The sequence below is a fragment of the Leptinotarsa decemlineata genome, unplaced genomic scaffold (assembly GCF_025532065.1).
Source record: "Leptinotarsa decemlineata unplaced genomic scaffold, Ldec_3_MD MMD2_tig00001064_RagTag_RagTag, whole genome shotgun sequence".
Classification (NCBI taxonomy): domain Eukaryota; kingdom Metazoa; phylum Arthropoda; class Insecta; order Coleoptera; family Chrysomelidae; genus Leptinotarsa; species Leptinotarsa decemlineata.
Window position 1 is genome coordinate 2,329,791 of NW_027412558.1, and position 19,336 is coordinate 2,349,126.

At 38.4% G+C, this 19,336-nt stretch overlaps 1 protein-coding gene and 1 non-coding gene across 7 annotated transcripts in view; one reads left to right on the forward strand and one right to left on the reverse strand.

The window, feature by feature from the left end:
* The window catches only part of Sarm (Sterile alpha and Armadillo motif), a 185,890-nt gene that overhangs the window by 53,954 nt on the left and 112,600 nt on the right, over nt 1–19,336 (forward strand). For all 6 annotated transcript variants that reach the window (XR_012465499.1, XM_023166048.2, XM_074175526.1 and 3 more), the window contains exon 2: nt 196–237. Coding sequence is in view for 5 of the 6 variants with exons in the window: in XM_023166048.2 (XP_023021816.1) it covers nt 196–237 (42 nt within the window). In the remaining variant the exon portion in view is untranslated. The remainder of the gene's footprint in view (nt 1–195; nt 238–19,336) is intronic.
* On the reverse strand, nt 10,354–10,424 carry TRNAA-UGC (transfer RNA alanine (anticodon UGC)). The gene has a single exon. It is a non-coding gene; the product is annotated as a tRNA-Ala (tRNA).

The following is a 19,336-nucleotide window of genomic DNA, read 5'->3' on the forward strand; positions in this document are numbered from 1 at the left end:
ATCTGGAAAATACGGTGGGTGCGGATGCAATTTGAAGCCCAATTCACGCCATTGATTCATTCATTCATTGATTTTTCCACGATTTTGTTCTTGAAATGCTGCAATAATCGGACTAGTAACATTACACATTTTCATATCGGATTTATCATCAATATAGTTTAAAAATTCATTCTCAAGTCTGTATTTCTTTTGCAGGGTATTCCAGATACCACTACTCCAATGGGCATCACGAAAATTGTAAGTAATAACATTTTAATTTAAGCAGTTTTCACATATACAATTTTCATTCTAGACGTATTTCGCTAACATCGTGGAGGCATATTTATTTATTTATGAGGTATTGAAGATTTAATGCTGTCAAATCTATGTAATATTTTCCAACATTACGCTATTCGAATTTTCATTTCCAGGACTATTTCCAAGTTTCACGCTTTATGTTATTTGTAATAGTTCTTTTGTATTTGTAGGATATATAAACATAATTCTATAATTTTTTGTAATATCATCTTTATAGAAAATTGTTTTTGGTACAGTCAGCAAGCTATCGTCCTACTATATTGTTTATTAAGTTCAAAATATTTTGTATTCAAATTTAATTTAGTATTTCAGTTTTTGGAAGGATTCTATTACTTACAAATTTCATTTAAACGAAAAAAACGAAACTTTTTAAGATCCTTTACCGTTGTACATATACTCTGCGGCCGGCGAGAAGAAAGGTCATGTGTGCCCGCCCACTCGTGGTGTTGTTGCAAGCGAGAAGGTGCCACGTTTCCGCTGCCCACTCGCGGCGGACGTTCAAAGTTGTGGACCTATATCTAATGGACGTTGTTATCTTGAAAGAGATTTTTTTCGAAAACTCGAAAATATCGATGTTAAAATGGAAAACGCGCAAATCTAGTTCACCTACTTGATTTTGCAGTGGAGTGTTTGTCGGTAGAAAAGTAGATATCAGTATGTTAAGTTGGAGATAAAGACTTCTTTTGGCTTTGGCAACATGAAGGAATTCTCATTTTGTTTTTTACTGCAAAACAAGTTGATCATACTGAAATTTTCCTCATTTTCGTGTCAGCATCAAAAACAATCCAATATCCTAAACGATAATTTAGAAATAAATGAACTATGTGGTGAAGTATAGGGTCTTCCAATAGAGAGACTCCTGAACTTTGACAATCGATACCGACCATTTTGTTGAAGTCAAATAAGTTGTCATTTATTCAGTCTGTTCTGTCAAATCACCATGGATGGATATAGCTTTCAACAAAACCTGCAAATATTGAAATTGTTTTATTAAAATGGGTGTTCTGTTCGGGAAACGCTTCGCCCATTTTACGGTCGCGATAATCATCCTACCGAGAGGAATATTCGCAATGTGGTGGATAAATGTAAGTCCACTGGTTCAATAAACGATCGACCAACACCCGTAACTCGACGAATCGTAAGATCTGCCGAATACATCACCGCTGTCTGTGAGAGTCTGCAGGAAAATCCGAGGCAGTCGCTTAAGCGTCGCTCAGAAGAATTTGGCCTGTCGCAGAACACAACTTGGCGAATTTTGCGTGGCGACTTGGGCCTGCACCAAAATTCAACTGATCCAGGAACTGAAGGTAAAGACCATAGAAAACGATGGTATATTCGAGACTGGCTTGAACGTTTAAAGTTCATTTCTTTAGATTTGTTTACTGCCAGTTTTCAAGCATAGCCCACTGACTAATAGGAAAGTTTTTCTTCCTTATTCAGAGAAATCGGGCAAATTACGGATATGCAGTTGGTTAGTACCTCGTCCACTAGATGGAGTGACATTTTGTTGTTCGCTCCAACTTAGGAAGAGGAATGAAATACTCTGAAAAAATTCCGATTTTCAATGATGGAATATCATTGATGTTAGGTCGATGATAATAATAATAATATTTATTGGCAAATGTACATGTTTTAATGTCACAAGTTGTACGAGGCAATTTACGAATAAATATAGAAATCCCACAGAGGGACATACCTGTGCGTGGGTTCTGCAGAAATTGGAATACTAATGAATACAATTTCAATATTTAAAATATAAAATAGTATAACTAAATAATTAAAAGGTAAGACGTGGCCACTAACTTGCACTGATGAGTAGCTAATGAGCCCGAAACCGGTCTGCAAGTGTGCCCGTTCCAAAATTGAAGGTCGACTCTTTCGGTTGTATTGCCAGTTGCATATGCAGTAACTTTTCTGTGAAGATTCCTGCACTGACGCCTGTCGGATATAATCCAACGCCCTTCGTGGTATTATCCAGGGGAGTAGTTCTTTTCTGATAGGCGTCAGTCCATTCAACCTACTGTGTAGGTTATATTCGAGACTGGCTTGAACGTTTAAAGTTCAATTCTTTAGATTTGTTATAATAGCATGATTCACAGATTAGTCAATGTTCCTCGTTCAATAGATAATTTCAATAAAGAACTTAATATCATCAAGCAAATTGCGGTTAACAATGGGCTTAAAACCGAATTAATTAACAAAAAACTTGCCATGAAAGTCTACGCAAAAGCGATTCCAGACATTTTTCCTATTGATAAGGTAGATAATCAAAATTATAGAGCTTTAACGTATTTTGGACAACCAATGGAAAAAGTGGCTTCATTTTTGAGGAAACGAGATAATAAAATTGTATATTGAACAAGTAATACGTTGGGAAAGTTAGTTTGAAATAATAAAAACAAAACATCCAAATTCGAGAAATCAGGAGTATATAAAATAAAGTGTGGAACATGCCCTAAGGTATATATTGGTCAAACTGGCAGGACATTTAGGAATCGAATCCAGGGACATCATATGAGCTATGCAAATGAGAAAACTAATTCAACATATTCAAATCATTGCAAATAAAGTTTGTGGAGATCAAATCGTGAAGTGTAGTTTTTGAAAAGATGTAAATATTCCACATATCAATAGGTCTTTCAGACGAATAAAAAATTCCGAAGGTATCTCACTCACACTTCATTTTATTGAAGTTCAACGATAAGAAGCGGTTAATGAAAGACTCTATAATAGAGGAATACATCCATCTCACATAAATTTATAGGGCACATAATTGCTTTCAGTTCGCTATATAAGAGAGAGAGATTACTTTCCACGGATCCGATACATGTATGATGTATTTCTCAAAATGTAATTCCTATACTACCTGTACAAATAATAATTTATTGCGATTCTATCATTTTAATCTTTTGAGCTGAACAGAAATCCTTGAAAACTCCATATCTCCTCAGAATACGATTTCGAAGAGGGTAATAACCATAAATGAAACATTCGTTATGCTTTCCTAGAAAACCAATAATTTCATTGAGAGTAATCACTTTCCTTCAAATCGCAATATTTGTCAGCGGGATTTTCCTCGTTCGATATTATAATTGTTGAGCGTCACTTAAAATTCAGATGGCACAGTGTCATGCAGATTGTCTAGACGCGTCTGAAACTCAATGACTCCTTGCCGGATTTTCCTTCTTGCAATTATTTGCGAAACTGATTCTCACATCCTTTTTCCTTGGCCTGCAGGATGTGAAACATTACTTGTTGTTCACATTTTGTGGTAATTGGGTATTATACAATCTTAAAACACTAGAACTGAAATACTCCTCTCGATGTGCAATTCACCAACCAAATTGGCGCCTTTAGTAGATGAAGAATACTAACTCTGGTCTCCGTGTTCTTTAAAACGAGTTTTAAGGGTTCACTTAGTCTGATTGATATATTTTTTCGTCATAGTTGTTTATCCCTGACTTTTTATTTTCCAATATCGTGTTTTTAGGATTATCCAACATTTGTTGGAGTGAGCAAGAGTTTTGGAAGGCATTCACGTCCAACTCACTGAAAATAAGATGTAAACTGTTAGTGTAACCATATTGTTCATACGGAAGCACAATAAATATGACACTAGACTTCAGGATGCTTTCCAAAGTGTGAAAATAGTGAAGTGTGGCATGAGAACTCTGAACAGTGTTAAAGGTCCCATTCTAACAGCTCATTGTTTTATTTTTTAAATCGTTCTGATAAAATTCGCTTGAACTACCCGAAATCATTGATATGTGTCAGAAAGTTAGGTATAATTAGAGACCTACTTTAGAGTTCAACTTAATTTCCTGGAGATGCCAACTTGGCTGCTGAAACGCGCGTCGAGAAGAGTATTGCAGTTCAGATGTTTGGTAAAACTGCTCAAAACCAACTGTCAATTAGATAGGATAGTCAAATCAACCGTTATTTGATTTTTCAACTCCTACAGATTTCAAAGAAAAAAAGGGGATGAGATCTGGTAATCGTGGAGGCTCTATCGGTGTTATAATAATAATAATAATAATTTATTTGTTCTCACATGTATGTTCTTACTAGTATGAACTATATGATTCAAATTGTAACATTATATGAAGCACTAATTAGATAACAAACGATAATAAATGAACTGAAAAACCACAAAGTCGAAGACTGTCTGTGGTGTGCGTCTAGCCTATGGTAAATAGTATCGATTAATAGTGCATGAAGTCAATGACAATATATTTCCACCTTCAAATTTGAATTTTATAGTAAATAAGCGTGTTTAATGTGCTACTGAAATAGTGGTCACTTCATACAATACTAAAAATTACAGAGCAAACAAGTAATTTAATATACAATTTTCCCAACATTAGTGAACAAAAAAGATAATATATATACACATATATAGATATACATACATGCATATACACATATACATACATACGTATACACACACATATATATATATATATATATATATATATATATATATATATATATATATATATATATATACACATACATATATAACAAATAAGGGCAATAATAAACGTATGATAACACTTCCTTTACAGTAATATAAACCTTCACAAGTTCATGAATAGTGAGTCTGTTTGAATCAATCAAACATTTTTTCAGTTTCTTCTTGAATCCTCTATAAGAGTGAGTTTCTTTTATTCCAACAGGAATAAAATTGAAAAATTTTGGCACCAAGTACGAAAAGCATCGCTGTCCTATAGATTTTGAAGCTAGCGGTGTTCTAAAATAATTGGATTTTTTTCTTGTTTCGTAGCAATGTTCTAGTCTTTTGAGATTAGATTTTTGTTTGAATTCAAAGCAAGATACAACAAAGAAATAATGCTGGCGGATGTCAAGGATTCTAGATTCGGAGTATAACAAATCAGATGAATATCGAGAGGGTTTGTTTAGTAATATTTTCAGAAATGTTTTTTGCAGAATTTACAACTTTTTAATGTGCTCTTTGAGTGCACTTCCCCATCCTATTATCCCATATGTCAACCTGGATTCAACCAATACGTGATAAACCATTCTGAGATGTTTTTCTTCAAGAAATTTGGTGATGTACTTGAATCTGTATAAGATACTTCTCAGAGTATTGTCTCAATATATGTATGTTCCATCTTAGATGCTTATCTATGGTTACTCCTAAATATTTTATAGATTCAGTCTGGTTTATTTCTAAATTATCGCTGATTTTGAGGTTACTGAATAGAGGAGTGGTGTTTTCATAACATGAGAAAGGCATATAGAATGTTTTTTCGAAATTGATCGTTAATAACTTATAATCGAACCAGTTTTTGATAAGCTTCAAATCATTCTGCATAATGGTTTTCATATTGTCCCAGTTTTCAGATTCGAATACTATGGCGGTATCATCTGCGAAACTGATAACTTCCCCAGACAGGTTAATACTGAAATGATCATTTATGTAAAGTACAAAGAGCACTGGGCCTAGAACAGTACCTTGCGGTACGCCATAATCAACAGTGCACTCCGTATTCAGACTGCCATTGAGTGATACCTGGTGTTTTCTGTCACTCAGATAATTTTCCATTAGTTTTCTGGCTACTCCACGGAAACCCAAATCATCTAAAATGTCTAATAGTTGTGAGTGGGGGACCGTATCAAATGCTTTAGCAAGATCTAAAAATACACAAGCAGATTTTTTCCCATTACCTAGACTTTTTAATATCTTTGAGGTTAAATACGCAATAGCACCTTGGGTTGATTTATTTTGTTGGAAACCGTATTGGCGAGTACTTATCAGATCGAATTCCATAGTAAAATATGTAATTCTGTTTTTTAATGCTTTTTCAAAGAGTTTCGCAACATTAGATATTACAGATATTGGTCTATAATTTTTGGTCAATTTTTTTGAGCCCGATTTATGAATTGGTTTGATTATTGCTTTTTTGAATTGCTGAGAGCAAATACTAGATATGAAGATCATATTGATTATGTATGAAATAGGTCCAGAGACATCATCTTTCATTTCTTTCAGAATCTCCGCTGTTATTTGGTCAAAGCCAGGAGATTTATTACATTTCAACTCCGCAATTAGTTCTCTGATTTCTTTTTCATCATATACCAATCCTCCGCATTAAACATGATCAGAAAAAAATTCCACGACATAAAAACAGTTTTCAAACCCACCAGGAAGATACAACAAAGTTTCAGGTCGGCTAAAGACACGAGAGACTAATTGTCAGCAGCAGGGTGCATATCGTGCCCTTGTGGAAAGGTATACATCGGAACCACCAAAAATCGACGGCCTTCAAACCTGAAAAATAATGATACTGAACGTATTAACTATTTTGTCAATATTGCTATCAACTGCAACATTTTCATTGTTGGTATATATATGAATGAGCAAAATCTCTGCCCTATTCAATAGAAACTCTGGACTGTTTCAACAATAGTTGTTTTTAGTTTTGACTACAATCTTCAAAATTCCAATTGCTGGGTCTATTTAATCACTTCTTTCTTGGGAGTATAATCTGGAAAACATTTCAGCGCATGGACAAAAAACCGAGGGAAACACTGTACAAACCAAAACTTTTGTGAATCTAACCGCAGTTGTACTCAACCATATGACTATGAAAGTCAACCGCATCCGTTTTTGGTTATATCGGTGCTAAAATAAATGTTTATCTCTGGTTGGAAATGAGGGGAACACCAGAGACCTATCTGCATTCTTGGCACGTACGCCTTGATTGCATAAAAACAATGACGGTTTCCAGTATCCTTTTCTGCTCAATGCTACGAATGTAACAGGAATCTGAAAATCATCGAATGACTCGACAAAAGCCGTTTGAAACGTCATGAGTTAGGAAAATGAACGGTTCAGGGATTGGATATAAAAAAATTTCACAGCATACTACCTAATACCAATATACTGGTGACCATAGTATCCTGCTCAACAAGCTTTCGACTTTTGGGTTATCCAATGAATTAATTATCCTCTTCAAATCGTATTTTTACAACCGTAAGCAGTCCAACTCAATGGCCTCCAGTCTTTCGAATATATAGCCACATATGATGTACCACAAGGATCAAATCTAGGACCCCCACTGTTTAATATGTTCATTAATGATATCGGAGTTGAGATTGATGGCAATTTCCTTTTATACGCAGATGACTTGAAACTCTATCACAATATAACATTTTCTAATAATTGCGAACGTCTCGCACTAAATTTGAATCGCGTTGCTACATGGTGTCGGAAGAATAATCTATCTCTCAACATATCCAAATGTAGTGTAATATCTCGCTCACTGAAAACGAACTTGAATTTACACAACTACGTCATAAACAGTCACGTTCTGAAGCGTCTTGACACACTCACTGATCTATAGGTGTTACTTTTGATTCATCCCTCTCTTTCAATAAACATATTGACACTACTCTAACAGCAGCTTATCGCATGTATGGATCCTTAGTTAGAAATACGAAAGACTTCGAAAAAGCTTCAACATTGAAATTACTTTATTTCACTTTTGTTCGATCTAGGCTGGAATATGCATCTGTCGTGTAGAGTCCCTACTATCAGGTTCATATAAATCAACTAGAAGCGCTACAAAGGCGCTTCCAAACATTTATGTATTTTAATCTTGAAGGCACGTATCCTACTGTAGGAATACCCTATTATGAATTGCTTGAAACTCACAATTTTTGTAGTCTCGAGGTAAGGCATAAACATTATTCATTTCTTTTTTTATTCAAGGTCATAAACAATATCATCACCTGCTGTCACCTGTTACATATGTTGAATTTTTGGGTTCCTAGACGGTTATCTAGGAATAGTGTTACATTTTATCTCAACACTCTGCGTACAAATATAATGAAAAAATCTCCAATTTATAGAATGTTCGATACCTCTTATTCTGTTAATCATGTCCTAGATATATTCAACTACCAGATTATACAAATCAAAAGACATTTCTTAGCTGACTGACAGTTCTGTTTTTGATTCTGCTCATGAACAGATTTGTCAGGTAGGGGTACCCATAGCCGTTCCCTCCTGTTGTTCATAAAAGCAACCTTCTACGTGGAACCGGTTTTGTTTCGTACACAAATTAGTGAGAGAAACGAATTCATCAATTTCGTTATTGTTGAAATTATTTTTCTCTAGTAATTTCCTGAGGTTTTGCAAGGTCTGTGGAATTGGGACGCCAGGAAATAAGGAACTAACATCAAAAGAAACCAAAATCTCACCTTCTTGCAGAACGATGTTTCTTGTATGTTGTATAAACTCTAAGGAGTTTTTTATACTAAAGCCTTTAAAGGTAGGAGATCCAATAGCTGACACGATGGGGAACATTGATTTTCCCGGTTTGTGGATTTTTGGGAGGCACCGTTGGGTTGGAAACTTGTTCCGTTTCAGTTGAGGGGTAAGTATGTTTACGCATTACTTGAGGACGTCTTTTACTAGCTTATAGTATTTTAATTATTAGATTCACCCAACTATTACAGAAGGACACATTGTAAAATAAATTTAAGACTAGTAGATGAGGCAACATTGTGAAATTAATTTTATATAGCTTATATTTCAATTAATAGATTTACCTGATTATTACATAAGGACACATTGTAAAATCAATTTGATACTAGTAGATGAGGCAATAATGTGAAATTAATTTAAGACACTTAAGACGCAGGTCAGTGGTCCAAAAAAGAACGAAGCATTTTCTTAAAAAAATGTGGGTGGAATATTATGTATCTCGCTGCTGAGAAGATCTTAATATACGACAAGTTTCTTTAATAAATGTTCTGTTTGGAAACGCTACCGAATAAAAGCAATAATTCATGTCTTAGTCGAGGCTTATTCAAAGAAGATTTTCTCTGAAAAAGATTCTGTTTGTCTTCGACAAAGTTCAAGAAACTTTTCTGCGAAGACTTTTTTCGGGATATGAATAAGATTGGAAAAAAATATTTTTATCTGTGGTGTGACATCGTACTTACTGATTCATAGAATTTTTCTTTTCTGGATATTGAGCTCTATGAGTACAGTTCCAATTTTCTAACCTGTCATCCATTCCAGTAAAACATGACTAGTTTGTAGATTAGTTATACACACCGAGTGATAGGAAATTATTGGACAGAGTATCATTTTGTTGTTTCTGCGGAAGGTGAAAATACCCAAAGGAGGTCGATGGAAAACTGTTTTTCCTCCAAGAATTCTCTTTTCAACGGTATAACACAGGTGACCATTTCCCCTGAAAATGGCGACGTATAAGCCATTTCCTTTGAATTCAATATGGCGGCACTATGACGTCATCTATGAGAAACAAAAGACAAACCATATTTCCATAAATGACGACATGGTGCCGCCATATTGAATTTGCAACCATTTCCCCTCAAAATGGCGACGTATAAGCCATCAAATAGTCTTGAAAAATATACAGGGTTTTATATACAATTTTGACTTGGATTTATTATCGGTTAAACCAAGATACGGAGAGACAACTGAATGGCGTACAATGATTTCGCTGTCACTCGGTATAGCTGGAACTCATTGAACTCAAACTAAAAACAATGTTTTTATAGTCACTATATATTTGATGACTTATGCAAATATGCAAATATCTAGAAGATAATAATACTGGGTACACTTCCTACGAAACGGGAAATAATATAATTTATTTCTTTGCACGTTCAAGCTATAAAACTATTTTAGGGTATGAGCGTCGTGTCGAGAATGATAATTTTTCTTCAAAGAAAGTAAAAGATGTCATAAAAAACATCGTTGCACTGCCTGTAACCGCACTGGTTAGACATTATTGATTGAAAGAAAAATATTGGCAATGTGTTTAGTTTTCGATAAAACATTGGACTGTAAATTTGGCCCATACTCGAAAATCTATAACGTATTCAAAAAACTGTTCAGTAAAATCTCCCAACAAAGTGTTTTTTGAAAATGAGATAATGTAGATGAATATTTTTGATTTTTCATTGTTAACTTAGTTTCAAAATATAAATTATCTCCCGTAACATTTTTATTTAGTGTATAATGATTTTTATATAACATAAAAACGAAAAAAAATCTGGAGATGCGGGGGATCGAACCCCGGCCTTTCACATGCAAAGCGAACGCTCTACCACTGAGCTACATCCCCTGATACTGTATATATATTGTATATTACCATTATCAGAGTCTGATCTGCCAGAAGAAATACCAATTGAATGTTTTGGTAGAAAGGTAGAAGGTAGAAAGAAAATGTGCAGGAAGTTGATTCTCTTTCCGAAAGAATAATAGTAATTGGAAACTTATTTCAAAGACGATAAATTCAGCTTATTTTTTAACAAAATTTACATACCGATAGGCAGTTTCTCATACACACCTGGCTTATGAACAGGGTGGGATTAAGGAAAAGGCATGTGGGGCTACTGCCTCGGGGCCTCCACAGGCCTCCAAATTTTGACGGGTCAGCGACATCATCAACAACTCGTCATCGAGAAAAGCTCGCAAAGTTCCATGCGTTAACGCGGCTTTTAGTTTTTAATAAATTGTATTTGACTTGACACAGAAAAATATTTCTTTTATTTGGAAAATAATCAATAACTAAGGGCCTCTAGACTTTCGAATCCGGCCCTGTCTGTGGAAACTAAAATATGCTGTGAGAAGCTCCTCCCTCAAGATGTGCAGTAGATCTGTAGAAATATGTCTGTTAGATTATTCGAGTCGTGAACGTAAAATTGCAAACAAAAGTTACAATTCCTTTTTTCGTAATACTTTCTTTGTCATACACCGACTCAAACTTTACGCAGACATAATTTCTTCCCCGGCCATGACTCAGTCTGGTAACTGTACTTCATTTTTCTCTCCTTTCTACACTGTGTACCCCTTGAATACATGATAATAACAAACATATTGACCGTTCAGGGAAAAATGAAAATAATTTATGCGACTGATTGTCTACTACGACCTCATTAATTGAACTCCTGTCGTCACGCGATTGAGTAAAGGTACCTCTAATGCAAGGCGTACACTGGGACAGGACGGCACATAACGGGAATATGTCGGGATGGGAATTTGATGTGAAGTTTCGTTTCTCTTTCTATAATAACTTTTGGGGAGGGCGCACTGAAAGTTTACTCACACTGCGACAGAACGGCATGGAACGGAAACTTTAAGGGACGAGAATATGATGTGAGGTTTTGTTTCTCTTTCTATAGTTTCTTATGGGGTGCGCACTAAAAGTCTACGCTTACTGCGACGGAACGGCACAGGATGGGAACATTACGGGACGTGGCCTTCGAGCGGAGACAGCATGACATTGGCCTCTTCCGTCCTGTTCCCGGTCTGACATGTGTCTGTCCGTTGCCTGCCTTAGTGTGCGCCCCCCATAAGAAACTATAGAAAGAGAAACGAGACTCCACGTCATGTTCCCGTCCCAGTATGTTCCTGTCCTGTGCCGCTCGGTCGCAGTGTGACTCTTGCATTAAAGTCTACGCACACTGCGACAAGACGGCACAGAACGGGAACATGACGGGACGTGGCCTTCGAGCGGAGACAGCATGGCATTGGCCTCTTCCGTCCTGTTCCCGGTCTGACATGTGTCTGTCCGTTGCCTGCCTTAGTGTGCGCCCCCCATAAGAAACTATAGAAAGAGAAACGAGACTCCACGTCATGTTCCCGTCCCAGTATGTTCCTGTCCTGTGCCGCTCGGTCGCAGTGTGACTCTTGCATTAAAGTCTACGCACACTGCGACAAGACGGCACAGAACGGGAACATGACGGGACGTGGCTTTCGAGCGAAGACAGCATGGCATTGGCCTCTTCCGTCCTGTTCCCGGTCTGACATGTGTCTGTCCGTTGCCTGCCTTAGTGTGCGCCCCCGCATAAGAAACTATAGAAAGAGAAACGAAACTCCACGTCATGTTCCCGTCCAAGTATGTTCCTTTCCTGTGCCGCTCGGTCGCAGGGTGACTCTTGCATTAAAGTCTACGCACACTGCGACAAGACGGCACAGACCGGGAACATGACGGGACGTGGCCTTCGAGCGGAGACAGCACGGCATTGGCCTCTTCCGTCCTGTTCCCGGTCTGACATGTGTCTGTCCGTTGCCTGCCTTAGTGTGCGCCCCCCCCCCCCCATAAGAAACTATAGAAAGAGAAACGAGACTCCACGTCATGTTCCCGTCCCAGTATGTTCCTGTCCTGTGCCGCTCGGTCGCAGTGTGACTCTTGCATTAAAGTCTACGCACACTGCGACAAGACGGCACAGAACGGGAACATGACGGGACGTGGCCTTCGAGCGGAGACAGCATGGCATTGGCCTCTTCCGTCCTGTTCCCGGTCTGACATGTGTCTGTCCGTTGCCTGCCTTAGTGTGCGCCCCCATAAGAAACTATAGAAAGAGAAACGAGACTCCACGTCATGTTCCCGTCCCAGTATGTTCCTGTCCTGTGCCGCTCGGTCGCAGTGTGACTCTTGCATTAAAGTCTACGCACACTGCGACAAGACGGCACAGAACGGGAACATGACGGGACGTGGCCTTCGAGCGGAGACAGCATGGCATTGGCCTCTTCCGTCCTGTTCCCGGTCTGACATGTGTCTGTCCGTTGCCTGCCTTAGTGTGCGCCCCCGCATAAGAAACTATAGAAAGAGAAACGAAACTCCACGTCATGTTCCCGTCCCAGTATGTTCCTTTCCTGTGCCGCTCGGTCGCAGTGTGACTCTTGCTTTAAAGTCTACGCACACCGCGACAAGACTGCACAGAACGGGAACATGACGGGACGTGGCCTTCGAGCGGAGACAGCACGGCATTGGCCTCTTCCGTCCTGCTCCCGGTCTGACATGTGTCTGTCCGTTGCCTGCCTTAGTGTGCGCCCCCCATAAGAAACTATAGAAAGAGAAACGAGACTCCACGTCATGTTCCCGTCCCAGTATGTTCCTGTCCTGTGCCGCTCGGTCGCAGTGTGACTCTTGCATTAAAGTCTACGCACACTGCGCCAAGACGGCACAGAACGGGAACATGACGGGACGTGGCCTTCGAGCGGAGACAGCATGGCATTGGCCTCTTCCGTCCTGTTCCCGGTCTGACATGTGTCTGTCCGTTGCCTGCCTTAGTGTGCGCCCCCCATAAGAAACTATAGAAAGAGAAACGAAACTCCACGTCATGTTCCCGTCCCAGTATGTTCCTGTCCTGTGCCGCTCGGTCGCAGTGTGACTCTTGCATTAAAGTCTACGCACACTGCGACAAGACGGCACAGACCGGGAACATGACGGGACGTGGCCTTCGAGCGGAGACAGCACGGCATTGGCCTCTTCCGTCCTGTTCCCGGTCTGACATGTGTCTGTCCGTTGCCTGCCTTAGTGTGCGCCCCCATAAGAAACTATAGAAAGAGAAACGAGACTCCACGTCATGTTCCCGTCCCAGTATGTTCCTGTCCTGTGCCGCTCGGTCGCAGTGTGACTCTTGCATTAAAGTCTACGCACACTGCGACAAGACGGCACAGAACGGGAACATAACGGGACGTGGCCTTCGAGCGGAGACAGCACGGCATTGGCCTCTTCCGTCTTGTTCCCGTCTGACATGTGTCTGTCCGTTGCCTGCTTTAATGTGCGCCCCTCCATAGGAAACTATAGTGAGTGAAAATAAACTTCACGTTATGTTCTCGTACCGGCATGGTCCCGTCCTGTGCTGTCCTGTACCATTCTGTGGCAGTGTGAGTTTTCGAAGAGAAAAAACTTCCCGTCTTTCCTCAAGCCGTCTGGATTGTTGTTATGAATATATTGAGAACTTCGAGGAAAAGTTGTGTTTTCCCACAATAAATACCTTGCATTGTTCGATTTGTCCAATAAATTGTGATGTAAACGTTGCAATTACAATATCCTCCTTACTGAGTGAGGTGTTGGACTCTGATAGGGGTGTCATTTAAACAATGCTAGTATCGAGCTGTTAAATACGAGAGGGGAAATAAGAAGAGGAACCAGACAAGAAGGAAATGAAGAAGGTGTGGAAAAACAGGACGCGGCATATTGCCCTGTTGTAGTGTTCGGAAGAGGCAAAGGCAGGCAATGGACAGGCGAAGGACAGGCAACGTCCCGTCATGTTCCGTCCTGTGGCAGTGTGCGCCTTGCTCAACCAAATGATTAATGTTGTTTTGACACATTATCAAACGAGCATTAACTGTAAATAAAACATTGACCAATTTAACGATGAGTACCTTGATTTACGAATTCCACAATCCTTTCGATTTTTATTGGAGAACATCTGAAAATGCAGGTGTTTTTCACACGACGATGGCACGACATAATGACGGATTGCGTATTCAGTGCTCAAAAAACGTGAAGGTGAATCCTATAAATAAACAAATAGGCGTGAGATTGTACGTTAAATCGATTGTCCCGACAAGGTCGATAACTCAATTACGATTTAGAATTCTCGGGCACTCTCCCGACTAACGTTCGAAGATATTATTAGTATTTGTCATTATTCATGGTAATGAACAGTTTATCTATCGAACCTATCAATTTCGAACGAAAGTGCTGGGCGGATTGTCGGTAATTATGCTATTTTCAACTTCAATTGTTTCATAATACCTACGGCATAGCGAGGTTATGTTTTTAGTAATGAAGTAATCTTAAAATGGCAGTCACAGGTCATTGAAACCGGTGTATATTTTTGAATACAAAATGAAGCTGCATCGTTATACACATACGAATAAGGCTCACCAGGATTAGATGTTTGTATTCTTTGTCACCAAGAAACAATAATTTGAACATAATGCATGTTTGATCCATTACATGGACGAATGTTGTATACGCAATTCTTCCAATCACCCTACTAGCTGGCTTTTTGCTATCGTTTTTGTATACCCGTCTCTCAGTCCATAGAGTCCAGAATGATTTCTCTGATTCTTGTGTTAGAGGTGATGTGTTTCAATATTCGGTCTTCCTCTCAAGTAGCTCAACCCCAATCAAGACAGAATCCTCTGACAATATGGGTGTTTTTTGTGCCTTGGGAGCTGTCTGACTTGCCCATTTAGTCCAGGTCTCCAGAAAACACTGCAGCCTCTTGGACTTATTGCGTTTATTCTCCCATCTTCTCATGACACCCATTCCATCAGTCCCGTGTTGGATGTTCGTCCTATCCTTCTGGACGTAATTTCGTACGTCCATATATTCAGTACCTGTGATTCAGTGCCTCACATTCGCATAATATGTGTAGCGCTGTTTCTGTACCTTCGTTGCATAATTTGCAGCTGAGGTCTCCGTTGTACAGCCCCATTTCATTCAGGTGTCCTCTAAGCGGACAATGACCGGTTAGTAACCCTGTAATTATTCTGAGCCGATCCCTACTATATTGAAGTAGTTCTTCGGTTTTTTTCTCGGACGGTTCCCTAATGAAGGTTCTACTGTGTTTGTTGCCAAATACTTTTGTCCAGTATTCTGTGTGCTTCTTATTGGTCTATATCCTACAATATGGGTGTAGTTATCTAATGAATCTGCCTGGTAAACATTAATCTCAAGCACCTTGAGGAAATCAAGTCGGGTCAATTGGAAATGACTTGAGGAAAGTCAACCTTACATATCTAGAAACTTTATATCGACTCAAATGTTTCGGAAAACATTAATGTCAATCATATCTTAAACATTAAACTGACGCTTATCTAGAAACTCAATTCTGAGGATAACCCCTGCTTGATTTGAGCAATATCGACCTCAAATGTCTAGAGAATCAGAAATCTTGAACATCTGTGGGATCAACAATTCAGAAATCGTTTTGGAATAACTCGAGAAAAATCAATTTCTAATTTCTTGAGGAGTTATGATTTGAAACATCTCTAGAAATACAATTTCGGAGATCACACCATCATAATTTGAAAAATATCAGATTCGTGTCTTGAGGATAATATATCTTTATTTATATTCAGGAATATCAATCTAGAAATCATACTGGAATAACTTCAGGACAGTAATCTCAATCATTCCTACAAACTCCATTTCGTAGATCACATCAGCCTAATTTGAGGAGTGAACTTCATATGTTTTGATCTGGAGCATCAAGAATATCAGACTTTTCTGATACAATTTCAAGGAAGTCAATTTCAAATGTTTGGAGGAATGTCAATCTGGAGCATCTCTGTTCAAGGTTTAGGTCTCCGCTTTCATTCCATTTGTGATGAGCGTGTCAGGTAGCCAGATTTAGGCAGATAAATATTTGGATGGTAGCTCTTGTGAACCACTTGGATCTTGTGTTCTGAGAATCGTGTTCTAGCATTTCTTTTGTCACTTCCGATGTAGGACGATCCTCAGCTACATGGTGTTTCTATTGGCTCTATGGGGCAATTAGACGACCTAGAATCTGCTGTATTTCGTTAAGCTGAATATCGATTTCATTTTCTGTTTCTCCCAGAACTTTTCCAAATGATATTTTGTTAATGTAGGTCACTTATCTGGCGTTACCGTGGCTATATCTTTACTGGGTCGTATTGCATGTTCGATTTTGTGTATTTCATTAAATGTTCAAGTACCTTGGGGATCTAACTTTTTTTTCACCATTTTATTTTGGTAAAATTGGTGGTAAACGTTTTTGTTTGGTATAATAGAAGGTGATTCTTCTTTAAGTTACCTCTTCCATTGTGACATGAAAATTTGAATTGAGGGGAAATTGAATGTGTGAGAAATACGAGTAGTTGCTTTTTGCCATGTTTTTTTATCACTTCAAGGTTAAGCAGACTTATCCTCTCGTCTCGCATCGAATAATGGGTGAAAATTCACTTCTTCTACATTCATATAACAAAACCTCATTTTCACATACTGAGAGATAATTTCTTTTCTCTCTGTCAGATGCTTTTTACTTACAAAACTAACAGAGGGGTCCGATTTTCTGTCGATCTTAAAGTTCACCTTCTTTGAAAATAAGGCCCTAGTACATCACGATAAGCATTGGATGAAGTTTATGAACAGTTTTTTCTTGATGGACATGGAAAATCATTACATTTCCCCGCTGCATTTGTCTGTCTGAACGCTATGTATTCAAAAACTAGCTCCATACGGTTTGTACCTTGGAATCAAGAGATTCAAGAGAAAGGTTCATATGTATGTTTTATTAATTTATTATCGATAATCAATCCTATGCAACAAAATAATTCACTACATATTATATTTACTTCTTAGGTCTACAAAAAACTGCCATGGCATATGTCTATCTTTTAAGCATAACTCAGTATATCCATTTCAATGTGTGAAATAAAGGTCACATATAATGTAGTAATGGATTAGTTATTTAGACGGATATGATATCAATCCTGATAAAATTGAATATATTAGTTACCTTAAGTATTTGGTGCACATTATAATTTATTCAGCAAATATATTTTTGAAATTGTTGATCAGCTGTGTCTGGTGTCATTGGAAAACTTCGAAATAAGTAACTTTGTATTTTCAGATTTGACCGAATTGGAAAAAATCATAAGCATAACTACACAACCTGGCTAGAATCCAACTTTTCTCTCTTCCGATTCGTTGTTGCTCGTGTGACTCCTCTCCTTCCGAGAATAGATAAATTTCGGATTTATTTTGGTCAACGGGCCACCTTATTTCAAAGAGCATCGAGCCTTTGAAACGCTTCACATTAAATTAGCTCGTTCGGTTTCTCCTGGAATTGATAATGGGTGGTCGAACTTCGTAGACAATTCTTATTTACTGCAAACACTCGTTTTGAGGTGAATGCACAAATGATGTTAATGAGTATCAAAATATTTTTTGATATTCGCAGAATTGATTTTCATTAGAGTTGATGCGAGCGTATTTGTAAAAGCAACTAGGAAAGTCTGTTTGCAGGTGGTTGACAATGTTTCGTGGTGTATTTCATCAGTTCGGACTTCCATTGTCTAACATAATATAAATTGATTTGACAGCCCTGAAAAAAATTTAAAAAATCAATAAGATTAACCGAAAATAACAATTTTATTAAACACAAACTGAAATTACAAAGAAATAACATACAAGCAACCACCAAACAAAATAAAAAATGGAAATATTAATAAAAAACTGAAAAATTGAAAAATATTATTAACAAAGAATGAAAAATAAAAATTATAAGATTTCAAACCAATTTGTCACGACGCGACGTTTCGATTGTTAGTATCCACAATCGTCTTCGGGTGATAACTGGACTTATTCCTTCGAGATCTGACTATTTATAGGTCATTCGAGTGCTTTCACCTACCCTCTCTTCACTCTTTCCGCTTCATTGGTTTCAGCGGGAGATGACCGTTTGGCGGGAGTTAGTCGTTTTTCGCTTGATTAGAGGTTTCCATATGTTACGTATCTCTACGCTGGCTTGACTAAATGCGTTGTTGGATAACATATACGCGGCTTCTTCGAATTTTTTCCTAAACCAGTGTTTCTCTTCGTGGATGATTTCAGCTTGAGCCCACTTGATGTTATGTTGATGAGTCCAAACATGCTTTGCTATACCGGATTTGCTGGTTTCTCCTCGCTGTGTATGTTTCTTGTGCTCAGCAATGCGAACTTTCAATGGCCTCTTAGTTTCACCAATATAGGATTTTCCGCACTCGCAGGGTATCCGGTAAATGCAATTCTTGGAATCGCAGTCCGCGTTTGGTGGCCTGGTTTTCGTGAGGCCGCTACGGATAGTGTTCCCAGATCTGAAGCAGGTCCTGATGTTATACTTGGGTCACATCCTTCTTATCCTTTCCGATAGCCCTCTGATGTAGCAAAGTACAAGCACTGGTTGTGGCGGCTTCTCTTCCTTGTGGAGTTCTTGCTGTCTTCTAGCTAAGGCCTGTTCTACCATCACTCTGGAATAACCATTCCGTTGTAGGTCATTTTTGATGATGCCTAGTTCCTTTTCGAGACTTTTCTTTGTATTACAGAGCCCAAAAGCACGGTCTAGTAGAGTCTTGATGATTTCTCTCTTAGTCAATTGATGGTGGTTCGATTTCTGGTTCAGATACTGTCCTGTGTGAGTGGGTTTTCGATATTAAGATGTTTCCCATTTAGTGTCGGTCCTCTTCACCAATACGTCCAAGAAAGGCAATTCGTTGTGGACT